This window comes from Hyperolius riggenbachi, chromosome 1 (assembly GCF_040937935.1).
Source record: "Hyperolius riggenbachi isolate aHypRig1 chromosome 1, aHypRig1.pri, whole genome shotgun sequence".
Lineage (NCBI taxonomy): Eukaryota > Metazoa > Chordata > Amphibia > Anura > Hyperoliidae > Hyperolius > Hyperolius riggenbachi.
This window is the reverse complement of record NC_090646.1, coordinates 351702662-351716540: the sequence shown is the minus strand read 5'-3', so window position 1 is coordinate 351716540 and position 13879 is coordinate 351702662. Positions and strand designations below refer to the sequence as shown.

The 13879-nt window shown below is 42.2% G+C and overlaps 1 protein-coding gene across 2 annotated transcripts in view; it reads right to left on the bottom strand.

The window, feature by feature from the left end:
* Window positions 1-13879, bottom strand: part of SLC5A5 (solute carrier family 5 member 5) — a 305199-nt gene that overhangs the window by 83484 nt on the left and 207836 nt on the right. For both annotated transcript variants that reach the window (XM_068234114.1, XM_068234113.1), the window contains exons 9-10: window positions 5027-5115; window positions 3146-3258 (exon numbers count right to left, since the gene is read on the bottom strand). In XM_068234114.1, the coding sequence (XP_068090215.1) occupies window positions 3146-3258; window positions 5027-5115 (202 nt within the window). The remainder of the gene's footprint in view (window positions 1-3145; window positions 3259-5026; window positions 5116-13879) is intronic.

Genomic DNA, 13879 nt, shown 5'->3' with positions numbered 1-13879 from the left:
AGGATCGAGCACTCTCCTCTGTCTCTTGCCATGAGCAGGTGGTTGCATATTTGGATGAGGGCAGTTTCAGTGCTGTGGTGTTTCCTAAAGCCAGACTGGAATGGGTCATAACTGTTATTTTGTAGGATTCTGGCTTCTAGCTGGAGGTATACAGCTTTTTCAATTAGCTTGCCCAGAAAGGGGAGGTTAGAGACAGGTCTGTAGCTGGTCATTGCATCTGGGTCCAGGGAGGGTTTTTTGAGGAGAGGCCTGATGATTGCTTCCTTCAGTAAAGCAGGAAATATCCCTGATTGTAAGGAACAGTTAACAATTTTGAGGAATACCGGTACGAACAGGTCGGGGCAGTTCAACATGAACTGTGTTGGGCCAGGATCCAGGTCACAGGTAGTTAGGCGGACGTGAAGGAGGATGCTTGATGTGACTTCTTCATCAATTTCTTTGAAGTTTGACCAAGGTGTTACGTTGTCTCTGCTAATGGTCTTCGGCGCTATATTAGGCTCAGATGCTGTAAGTTGGATGGCGGACCTTATAGCGGAGACTTTGTCTGTGAAGAAATGGGCAAATTGGTCACAGAGGTCCTTTGAAGACTCGATATTAAGTTTTTGACATGCTGGGTTTCAGAGTTTTTCCACTGTGCGGAACAGTTGGGCTGGTTTGTTAACTGCATTTGCAATCTCTTGTGATAGAAAGGATGATTTTTTTCCCGTGATTACCTTTTGGTAGCTCTTCAAGTGGAAGATTAAGGCATGTTTGTCTTCTGGGGACTGAGATTTGCGCCACAGCCTCTCAAGTTTTCGGCCTTGTCTTTTCAGCTCTTTTATAGCGTTATCAAACCACTGTGCATGATGGTGTGGAGTAAGATATTTGGTGCGCAGAGGAGCAATGGTCTCAAAGGTGGAGGACACACATTTGTTGTATTTAAACACCAGAGTATCAGGGTCCAAGCTGGAGTCAGTCAATTCATCAAAGCTAAGGTTATCTCGGATATGTTGAGGTGTTAGCCCTTTTAAGCGGCGATATTTTATTTGATTCTTGACCTGGTGTTTGACGGCTGGTATTGAGAGGGAGAAGTGGATAGTGTGATGTTCTGACCAGGCAACAGGATTAATTTCCACATTGGCTATTGACAGCCCAGTATGGAATATAAGGTCCAGAGTGTGACCTTTCCTGTGAGTAGCAGAGCTGATTGATTGGAGGAAGCCCAGTTCATGTAAGGCACGAGGTAGCTCTTTTCCAAATTGTGAAGAGGAGTCGTCCACCCATGTATTGAAATCTCCAAGAACAATCCATCTGGGGTGTTCCAGTGTTAGGTTGCATAGGAGGTCTACAAGTTCCTCAAGGAAGTCTGAGTATTTTTCTGGTGGGCGGTAGATCAGCAATATGTTAATGTTTTCCTCAGCTGAAAGTTGCACCCCCAAGCATTCAAACGAGTTGGTAGGACCTACAGTAAGTGGTCTGATTTTCAAAGCTGATCTAAAGCAAAGTGCAACCCCTACTCCCCTGCGTTCTTTCCTGTTGCAGTATATCACGGAATAGTTTGTTGGCACAGCTGCCTCCAGGGTGGGGCCAACAGGTTCAGAAAGCCAGGTTTCAGTCAGGCAGGCCAGATCAGAAGACTCTATTAGATCATGTATGATTGCTGTTTTGTTGTTTATTGATCTGACGTTGCAGAGGACAGCCTTGATGGGGCTACCCTGGGAGCTGAGGTCTGAGATTGAGGACTCCAGGAGGGAACAGTCTCCAGATGTGTGGCTGTCATCTCTGCTGGATTGTGCTGGAGCTATTAGGGTTGTTGGCTGGGTGTACTCTGTAGATTTTGTCACAGAGTTATTTTGGTTCTGCAGTGAATAACGTCTTTTCCCACGTCCCCTGGATCCTCTCTTTGTCTTTCTGTAGATTCCAACAGACTTAAGTAGAATTATTGTTGATTTGTCAATTGGATATATATTTCTTGGTTGGTATACAGCTAGAAGTGTCTGTGCTGAATAATGATGTTTACACATTAGAATGGACAAGAGACAGCTCAGGGCTCCTGCTAAGAAAGGCCCTATTTAAAGTCAAGGTGTGAACTTTCACCGCTGTGGCTGGTATCCTGCAGAGATCAAAGGGTCTGTATAGACTGAATTGTCCTTACACAGAGATGTATGGATGGACAGCATGGATTTGAAAACACAGTCCTTTGTTTAGGAGTTTGAAGATATAATATATAATATATGTAGAAAAATATAGTCTATTGAGCATAGATGCTGTAGATAATCGATGAAAGTTACTCACAGGATGGGAGACGGCGGGCACAAAGAGGCAGAAAGTCTGTAAGGTCTCAGGTCAATTCCAAGGAAGGTGTGCAGTGTCCAGCAGTGTGTGATACCAAGGAAGATCCAATCCAGCTTAAATCTTTGCCATCCCAAGTAATCCAGGTGTTCTGAAAGGTTATAGGTGTTGCAGGAGAAGTGATACATTAGAATCCACTGAAATTTCGGTCCAGTCTTTCCATTAAGAGGTTTAAAGTAGCAGAAATAAGATGTAATGTCTGGAGCAGCCTTAGAGAGCAGCAGCACCAGTCTGGGCGCGCTTTGAGTGTCCTTGCAAAGAAAGATGGCTATATTGGCCACTGATTTGTTTTTGTTTTGTTTTTGAATGTCAGAAATGTATATTTGTGAATGTTGAGATGTTATATTGGTTTCACTGTTAAAAATAAATAATTGAAATGGGTATATATTTGTTTTTTGTTAAGTTGCCTAATAATTATGCACAGTAATAGTCACCTGCACACACAGATATCCCCCTAAAATAGCTAAAACTAAAAACAAACTAAAAACTACTTTCAAAAATATTCAACTTTGATATTAATGAGTTTTTTGGGTTCATTGAGAACATGGTTGTTGTTCAATAATAAAATAATTCCTCAAAAATACAACTTGCCTTATAATTCTGCACTCCCTGTAGATCCAGTACACATGTAAAACTTTTTGTCCATTCACCTCCACCCCTTTTATTCTTTTTGCCTACTTACCCCAATAGCTTTAATTAGCTAAGAAAAAACACTAACAAGACTGCTGATGTAGAGAGCCATTTACTTTTTTTTCCTTATCTGTTTGTTCTGCAAAGTATGTTAGTTTGTTGGATAAAGTAATAGTATACTCACAAAGCATCTTCGAAATGAGTATTAACTTCTTTATAGAAATCCCTGGCTTGTATGGCTTAATGAGATCCTCAACTGTTACTGCAGCCATAGCATTGATGCTTGTAGATGCTGTGCTGGGGAGAAATAAGTGCACAGGTTTAAAGAAGCAATAAAAACACCATTACTATCAATATAGCTTGTAATATTACTACTGTATTATTATTATGGTTAGCATAATAATGTTAATGAATTATCCCTGTATATTTTATTCAAACAAAAGGCTTAATATGCCACTATCATTCAATAGCCTGGTAAAGCATACGGAAATCAGTAAATGAGCTATGAAATACCCCATGTACACTTTTTATACAGGTAGTCCCCGACTTACGAACGCCCCGCCGATACACCGCAATGACATCACAAAGTCAGGGACTTAGCAGAGTAGGCGCAGTGGAAGCCGCAATATGTCTCATCTATTTTTGTCGGCGGCCCGCATCAATCAGCAATGTCCTCTCTCCATTCACGCTTCTCTTGCATTGCGCAATGGCGCAATCAGGAGGAGTTTATTTAAAACTCACTTTATAACCCTTCACAGATTTTATACTAATAATCTATAAACAGTGTTTGCAGACAGACTATATCTTCTGATTTCAACTGGATATAAGCTTGGTGGAGAGGATTCAAGAATATCTTAGTGTACAATAAAATCTGTTAGAAGGAGTTATGTTAGAGGTTAACACAATAATACAGAGCAGACCAGATAAGGAATTAAGGGTTACCTATGGCAGTAGCTATTGTAGTAGTAGCTATATACCAAAATATGTAAATCAAATGGGAGCAGAGTGAATTGAAGGAAAGGAGGATTTTAATGGCATGCTTTAACCTCCTTGCCGGTTATCCTGAGCTCAGCTCGAGGTAACCTGCGCAGGAGGATTTCTCAGGCCCCGCTTGGCTGATTTGCATAATTTTTTTTGTTACAAGCAGCTAGCACTTTGCTAGCTGCTTGTAACATTCGATCACCGCCGCTCCGCTAACCGCCGCGCCGAGCCGCCCCCCCCGCCCCAAACCCCTGCGCAGCCTGGCCAATCAGTGCCAGGCAGCCCTGAGGGGTGGATCGGGATACCCTGTGACGTCCCGACGTCCATGACGTCGGTGACGTCATCCCGCCCCGTCGCCATGGCGACCGGGGAAGCCCTGCAGGAAATCCTGTTCTGAACGGGATTTCCTGCTTACTCTGATCGCCGAAGGCTATCATGTAGCGAGCCCTCGGCTCGCTACATGATTTGAAAAAAAAATTATAAAAAAAAAGTGCTGTGCTGCCTCCTTGCAGGGGAGAATTAGACTGGCGAGGAGGTTAAAAAGGCACTGAAGCGAAAAAAAATTATGATATAATAAAATGGTTGTGTAGTATAGACAATTACTAGCACAGCAGTAGCAAAGAAAATATTCTCATATTTTTATTTTCAGTTATATAGTTGTTTTATAACATTGCATCATTCTCTAATATTTGCAGTTCACACAACACTGAGCAGTCTAAATGATTTTACAGAGCAGGCCAGTGAACTTTTGAACTGTTCTCTGCAGGAAAAAAACAATACAGTGCCAGACACTTGAGATAATAAGCTTCAGAAGACAGAGCTCTCTGCGACTTTGAAAGTCGTGGATTCCAATGGCTCTTTTAAATAGATAACAACTGGAGCTTCTGAACACTTCCTGTACTGGAAACAATATTAGACTTATGTCTCTGCTCCTAATGTTTTATTTCTTAGCTGTACTACACATACACATCATTATATCATATTTTTTCATGTCAGTGTATTTTTAAACATTATATATTAGTGGATTATATGAGGATACTGCAGAGTAAAGTTGCCCCATTACTAGATGAACCTGAAACCTCACCTGAGTGTCCCACTGTATGCACAAGCAAGAAAGAGACCTGGAATTCCAGGATACTGTTCAAATATTTCCAGCACCATGTATGGAATGTACTATAAAACAAAAAACAGGACAGAAGGACACATTATTATCCATGAGTCATGGCAAAGTCCATTGAGTGTTCAGCATTTAGACTAACCACCCAAAGAATGTTGCACTTGAAAAACTGTGAAATTCAAAAGGCCTGTCCCTGTTGGTTGATGCCGATGCACCACACATTTATTATCAGCATTTGGTATTTATATAACACTGACATCTTCTGCAGTGCTTTACAGAGTATATAGTCTTGTCACCATCACTCTGCACCACCTGAGATTATCATTATAGACAGCCTAGGTGCACAGAGCATCTATGTTACCTCCTGCCTGAAAATGCACATTGCAGACATGGGACTATTTAGTTTTGTGGAATGATCAGGGCCCACTGCTAACTAGGGCACAAATATTCCACCCTAGTGATGCCACTGTACCTTACCTGAACCCCACAGGACCTCTGATGTTTTACAGCATCTGGCATTGAGAGACTATTAGAGATGGCCCGAACGGTTCGCTGGCGAACGTTCCAGGCGAACTTCCGGTGGTTTGCGTTCGCCATGTAAGGCGAACTTTCCCGGAAGTTTGGCTCGCCCCCATAGTGCACCATTAGGGTCAACTTTGACCCTCTACATCACAGTCAGCAGGCACATTGTAGCCAATCAGGCTACACTCTCTCCTGGAGCCACTCCCCCCCTTATAAAAGGCAGGCTCCGGGGGCGCATGCGCGGCGCGGAGCGATGCAGCAGCTAGTTCCGTGAGCTCCGATCGCAGCTGAGACCTATAGCACTGTAACTCCTGAACCCCGGACTCGAGAAAAGTTTGTGAAGCACGAACCGATAGGAGAAGATTCCCCCCTGCTCCCGCATGTCTTCAGGACCGAGCAAAACTAAGGATTCCTCTGCAAGAGCGCTGGACTTTTTTAGGCCGCGAGGTACGAGTGCAGCCAAGATGGCCGCTGATAAACAGGCTGAAGCAGGGAAGGAGGCGGAAACCATCCACCGCACGGATTTCTCCCTGAAGGACATAACAGAGCTCATTACGGATTTGAAAGTCTCTTTCAAAAGCGAGATAAGAGCAGCAGTATCCACTCTCTCAGCACAGATTGAGGATCTGGGGGACAGAACGAGTAGATTGGAGTACAGAATGGATGAAGCGTCTGATGTAATTACGGAATTGCAAAAAGGGAACAAGGACCAGGAGGAGCGTTTAACATTTACAGAGGAGAAATTAGAGGATATGGACAATAGGGGAAGAAGAGAAAACATCAGGGTAAGATCTGTGCCAGAGTCTATTACGGACTTCAGACCCTTTGTGACAGCGCTTTTTAAAGCCCTAGTGCCTGATATGTCGGATGAAATGATCAGATTCGACAGAATCCACAGAGCCTTAAAGGACCCTAAAGAACCCAGACTGGCCCAGAGATATCATCTTAAAGATGCACTACCCCGAAGCAAAAGAAGCTGTTATGAAAGCTGCGAGGGACATGGGCCCGAACGGGATAGGCGAATATAAGGTGCAGATCTTCCCAGACCTCTCGCCGATAACCCTGGCAAAGCGCAGATCCTTGAAACCTATAACCTCTATTTTACAGAAAAGAGCAGTCCTTTATAGATGGGGATTCCCCTTTGTACTTCAGTTTACACTGGGCACCAAGAAGTACCAAATTAGATCGCTCCAGGAAGGTTTAAAAGCACTTAAGGAGAATGGATTCCCAGATGTCCCAGAAGAAACTATGATGGACTCCTCACTCAAAGCTAAGAGGGTTGCAAGAGATTGGAGAGAAGTTAATCACCCCAACAACAAAAGGTCAAAAGAGAGACACCTGACTCCCTCCAAGATACCTAGAGCACAACGCTCAGATCAAGAGAACGGCTGAGAAGAATCCACAAACTCTGCATCTCTTCCACAACCGATAAGGAATGGGACTAAGTTCAACTTTACTCAGCAAGTATTTCAAACACACTGATTGATTGCTGGTTATCCCCTTCCTTTTCTCTAGTCCTGACCCTCTAACCTCAGTCTATTAATGATCAATTGATATTCTAGATCGGAAGGACGCTTTTATTAAGATTATTAAGATTTTTGCTCTTTAAGGCTATTTGTTCGTTATATTATGACATTTAAGAGATTTAAGCTTGTTGCTATTTGTTGACACAAACATTCTCCGGGGTTAGGAGTTCAACATTAGAATGTATTAGTATGATAGGTCCAGTTACGTGAATTGCAGCTCCATTCTTCCCCAAACACAGCACCCTAAAGCACGAAGGGGAAGTTCATCCTCGGTGCGATGCCTAGCAAAGTAACCTGTCTTTTATGTCAGTACACATTGTCTGTAACTGTTTCATTAAGACACGCTATAGGGACCGATAGAGAATTAGGAAGACTATATACTGAGTATCATCCTGGAAAGGTGGGAAATAAGGGCAAGAAATCTATTACTATACTAGAGAGGTACAATCTAAGGGTTAATAGAATGAGCACTGTATATGGTGGCAACATATCCTGTACCAAGCTTTATGATAATAAGATAACAACAGCACCATTTTGGAATACCTGAACATGAAAGTGTTCTCACATAACACACAAGGACTAAACAGTCCGATGAAGAGAGCCAAATTCATGAAATTTTATGATACAAAAAAACCCGCAATTGTCATGTTGCAAGAAACTCATTTTACTAGGACATCCTATCCTAAATTTTTACATAAATCATACCCCGAGGTCTATCTATCAAGCCACCCCACAGCTAAAAAAAATGGAGTAGCTATCCTATTACATAAAAGCTTGGCCTTTACTTTTAAAAGGAAATCAACGGACAAAGAGGGTAGATATATGTTCCTGGAAGGAGATATAGCAGGCACCCCAATATTAATAGTGAACATATATGCACCCTCGGTCAAAAATGCTGCATTCTTTAAGGAAATTATAGAAGAACTACACAAATATAATGATATAAACAATATAATCATTGGAGGAGATATGAATCTAGTTATAAACCCCATCTTAGACCATCACTCCTCTGGGACTTACTCAGAGAGGGCCAAACCCCCTAAATCATTCATAAGGATGCTCAAAGAATTTAACTTAACTGATTCCTGGAGGGAAGCTCACCCTAAAAAAAAGAATTCTCGTTCTTCTCTCACCCCCACCATAGCTCTTCTAGATTGGATCACATATTCACTTCCAAAACACTCACTATTAAGATTAAAAGCTCAACAATTATCCACTCAGACCTGTCAGACCACTCAATCATAAGCACTACCTTCATCCCACCCCGCCATTCTACTACCTCTCGGAGATGGAGGGTACCACCATTTTTCCTTTCAAACCCCCAATTAGTGGGAAAGATTTCTAACCTCCTCACAGAATATTTTCAAATGAATAAACCAGAGGACACAACAATCAGTAACTGGTGGGATGCACATAAGGCTTACATAAGAGGCCACTTTATCAGCCTCTCCAAGGCCATTAAGAAAGACAAAGAGGCTAATAAGGTGGCCTTGGAACACCAATTACACCATCTATGGGAAAACTATCATTCCAACAGCTCCATCATTCTCTTAAAACAAATAAATACAGTAAAGGAACAACTGGATGCTATTAGATCAGAGGAGGTGGCCAGATCATTTAGATGGTTGGGAAGCAACAGATATCACTTGGCAAATAAAGCCAACACGAAGCTAGCCAGAATTTTAGCGAGTAAAACCAGAGCTCACAAATTTAACCCCCTTAAACTCCCTGGAGGAGGAATGACTCATAATCCCGAAAAGATAGCAGAATTATTCCGAAGTTTTTATGCTAAACTATATGCCAATAATAAATCCTCCACCCCAGATGCAATACAGGGTTTCCTCAAACAGATAAATCTCCCACAGGTAACACAACAACAACTGGAACTCATTAACGCACCCTTCACCCTCCAGGAAATCCTAAAAGTTATTAATAATTTAAAACCTTTAAAAGCCCCAGGTCCAGACGGACTGAACGGGCAATACTACAAGAGTTTTCAGTCAATAATCACACCCCACCTGTTGACGTACCTTTCTTCAATCAGAGATGGTAAACAAATATCCCAAAGTTCAAATAATGCCACAATAACTGTTATCCCCAAGGAAGGCAGAGATCACACAATGTGTAAAAATTATAGACCTATTTCATTAATCAACTTAGACCATAAAATTTTAACAAAGCTCCTAGCGGATAGGCTAAACACTTTTCTCCCCCTATTAATCAACTCCGACCAAGTGGGATTTGTCAGAACAAGGCAAGGAACAGATAACATAAGGAAAATTTGTAACATCGTCCATTTTGTAAATCACAAAAGCCTTCCTATGCTGCTGCTGGCAGTTGACATAGAGAAGGCTTTTGATTCACTTAACTGGGAATTTCTTTATGAGGTCTTAAAAAAATACGGCTTTACAGGTCCCTTTATTAGTATTCTTAACAATATATATTCCAACCCAACGGCATCTATACTAACTTCAGGCTGTTTCTCTGACCCCTTCTTCATTAAAAGGGGAACAAGACAAGGCTGTCCCCTATCCCCTGCCCTATTCGTACTGGCCTTCGAAACTTTGTTAGAAGCTATCAGAACAAATCCCTCAATAAAAGGTATACAGATTGGCCCAGATGTATATAAATGCAGCGCATTTGCTGATGACCTATTACTCACCCTGTCAGACCCCATCATATCGATACCCAATGCTATCCAGACACTTAAGACTTTCGGACTAGCCTCGGGCCTCTTGGGCAACCAAGAAAAAACAGAGGCACTAATTTTGAATTTCCCTACAAATCTGGAACAACAAATTAAAGATAACTTCCACTTCGTCTGGAAAAATAAAAAATTAAAATATCTAGGAATACAAATAACAGATGACATCAAATTCCTTTATGATCAGAATTACCTACCCCTTCTGAAGACAATAAAAGCCAAACTCCAAACCTGGGAGAACTTAAAAATTTCCTGGATGGGAAGGATCGCCTCAATCAAAATGATAACTTTACCCAAATTGTTATATTTATTTAGATCATTACCGATAGAAGTCCCTCGCTCGTATTTCCATAACCTACAGAGAGATATCTCAAGATTCATCTGGAATAGAAAGAAACCACGTATTGCATCATCAATCATGTATAGGCATAAAATACATGGGGGACTGGGAGTTCCCAACATTCAAAAATTTTTCCACGCTGCCAGGCTTTCTCAACTTTATAGTGCAACATTCAGAAACCACTCTTCTCAATGGAGGGAAATAGAAAATGCCTTAATAACACCTCTTAGAATACAAGATGCAATTTGGTTCAAAGAAATACCGAAATCTATCTTACACACAAACAACCCAATTATCTCCTACTCCTTTGAGCTCTGGAATATGCTTCGTTTTAAATTCAAGCTGATATCCATAAATTCCCCATTGGCACCTATAACTAGAAATCCTGACTTTATCCCAGGGATAGACGCCAGATATTACAATTGGTGGACGGAAAATAAGTACATCCACTTCCAGGATATAATAAGTAAAGGGACAGGTAGCATACAATCCATAATTAACCCTCCCCCCTCTGAGGTATTTCGCTCTATTCAACTCCAGCAGTATATAACCCAAAATTGGAGAGAAGGCATTCCACCTTCTCTGACCATACTAGAAAAGTCTCTTACTCAGAAGGGGGAAGTACTGAAGCCTATATCACTGTTCTATAAATGTCTCATTCTACCTTTAACACTGGAAAAAAACAAATACCAAACAAAATGGGATAAAGATCTGGGAATAGAAATAAGTGACAGCCAATGGGCATTAATTTGGAAGAGCACATCTAGTTGTTCTAGCAATGTCTCTCTGACAGAAACCTCCCTCAAGCTTTTATACAGGACCTATCTAACACCCACTAGAATAAATAAATACAAACCACAATCCCCAAGTACTTGCTTTAGGGGATGCCCAGACAAAGGTGACCATATACATGTATGGTGGAAGTGCCCCAAGGTACAAGCCCTATGGGAACGAGTTTATGAGCTATCAACAGAACTTTGGAACTCACCTCTCCACCCATCCCCAACTCATGCCCTTCTTAATCTTCATTCATCATCTCTCCCAAGAGGAAGGAAAACCTTATTCACTAAATTCTTAGTAGCCGCTAGATCTCATATTGCCCAATCTTGGCTGTTAACTGACCTGTGTTGGGAAAAAGTCATACAAAAAATAAACTACATTTGCCTTAATGAACACATTATGGCTCTCACCACAGGTAATTCTAACTTGTTCCTATCTATATGGCAAGATTGGCTATCATCGCCATATGGGAGCCATTTGCATACACTGAACCTAGGTAATACAGGAATGACACCCCCTTAGAAGGACACCCATCTTTCACTTAAAACCCAACTCTGATACTGCCCTTACTCTTACTCTCACTTTCACTGATACTGATACTCAGACACTCGGTCCAACCCACTTTAGGCTGTTTAGTTGAAAAATTAAAGCTGTATACACATTGATGGCCTACCTGTTAAAACTGTAATGTTGGTACGTTTTACCCACTAGGGGAAGTTATGTTAATCTTCCTAACCAGTTCTGTACACAATCAATGACTATCGTATGTTCTTAACTTGATACAAGCTCTTGGAATGTCATTGTAATTCTTTTCTTTTCAATAAAGCTTTTCTTGAAAGTAAAAAAGGCAGGCTCCACCGGCCATTACACTCACTCGTGTGCCTGAATTAATTAGAGAAGGGACAGCTGCATCAGACTCTCTCATAGGCAAAGATTAGTTAGGCTGTTGTAGGCTTGTTAGCTTGCTCCTTGCTGATTCTTATTGCTAAAATAGAACCCCACAACAGCTCTTTTGAGAGCTAATCTTGTTCTTGTGATCTATTTTTTTTCTGTGTGTCCCACTGACACTTGTGTTGCATAGACAGCCTTGCTAATTCCTACTGTGTGTGTGCCACTGCCAGGCCCAGCACATTCAGTGACTACCTGTGTGTGCGACAGGTGCGCATTGTAATACCCAGTTCTGCATATACCTATTTGTTGTGTTCAGTGCACCCACCTCATCACTGCATATACCTACCTGTTGTGTTCAGTGCACCCACCTCATCACTGCATATACCTACCTGTTGTGTTCAGTGAACCCACCTCATTACTGCATATACCTACCTGTTGTGTTCAGTGCACCCTCCTCATCACTGCATATACCTACCTGTTGTGTTCAGTGAACCCACCTCATCACTGCATATACCTACCTGTTGTGTTCAGTGAACCCACCTCATCACTGCATATACCTACCTGTTGTGTTCAGTGCACTCACCTCATCACTGCATATACCTACCTGTTGTGTTCAGTGCACCCACCTCATTGCTGCATATACCTACCTGTTGTGTTCAGTGCACCCACCTCATCACTGCATATTCAATCAACAGGTAAATATAAAGGTCCGGCACTGCATCATTGGTATAAAAAGAGCTTTATTTGTAACGGCTCTTCCAATTTGCTAAAAGTTATTATTGCATATCATCAGATGTTTTTCACATACCCGTTGTGGTCAGATGAGGTTGTGGGGCATGGTGGTGGTGGTAACGGCCCGCCTAACGTCCGTTTCGCTTTACAGCGTCTTCAGAGGCAGTGTGGCCACACTGCCTCTGAAGACGCTGTAAAGCAAAACAGACGCTAGGCAGGCCGTTACCACCACCACCATGCCCCACAACCTCATCTGACCACAACGGGTATGTGCAAAACATCTGATGATATGCAATAATAACTTTTAGCAAATTGGAAGAGCCGTTAGAAATAAAGCTCTTTTTATACCAATGATGCAGTGCTGGACCTTTATATTTCTACCTGTTGATTGAATTTGATGCTTGTTTTTTTTTTCTCTGGATCCTGAGCACGCTGTTTTGGAACGTGTGACATACCCAGGAATTGCACTATCCACAAGTTCATAATAAGTGAATTGTTTGCACGCTGTCGTAGTGCCAGTCTCTGTATGCTTCATTGCCACACTCATCACTACATATACATACCTGTTGTGTTCAGTGAACCCACCTCATCACTGAATATACCTACCTGTTGTGTTCAGTGGCACGCTTTGCAGACATTCAGAGGAGAAACTTGCCAGTGAGAAGCTTGATATGTGATAGCCCGACTCGCTGGAATTCGACCCTGGTCATGTTCTCTCGCCTGCTAGAACAGGAGAAAGCCGTCACCCAGTACCTGTACAATTACAGTAGAAGGACACAATCTGGGGAGATGGGGATGTTGTGGCCCAACAACTGGACACTGATGCGAAATGCATGCAGGCTCATGCGGCCGTTTGAGGAGGTGACCAACCTGGTGAGTCGCAGTGAAGGCACCATCAGACTTGCCCTCCATAACAGATTCTCGTTAAAGGATTTAAATTTGATTAATTTCACATATACAGCAGGGCCTCGAAAGTCCTCCTGTATTGTTATTTTTGGTCACTACCTCGGGACGTGCATACCTGCCTGCTGCCTTCCTTGGATGTGTGGTGGTAGTCGTTTCTTAGGTTTCAACTCCGGACCGGAATCGAACCAGGATTCCCCGGCCATTACCCGTGGTCACCATAGTACTGAGAAAGTACCATAGAAAGATTCACACAGTTGAATGAATGGCAGACTTTTCCTCCATAATAACACATTCTTGGCAAATGCTTTAGATTTGGTTCGTCTTGCGCTGGGTCAACGGTCCATCTGACCACAGATGCCTGGTCTGCAAAGCACGGTCAGGGCAGGTACATTACTTATACAGCATGGGTCTCAGGCTCC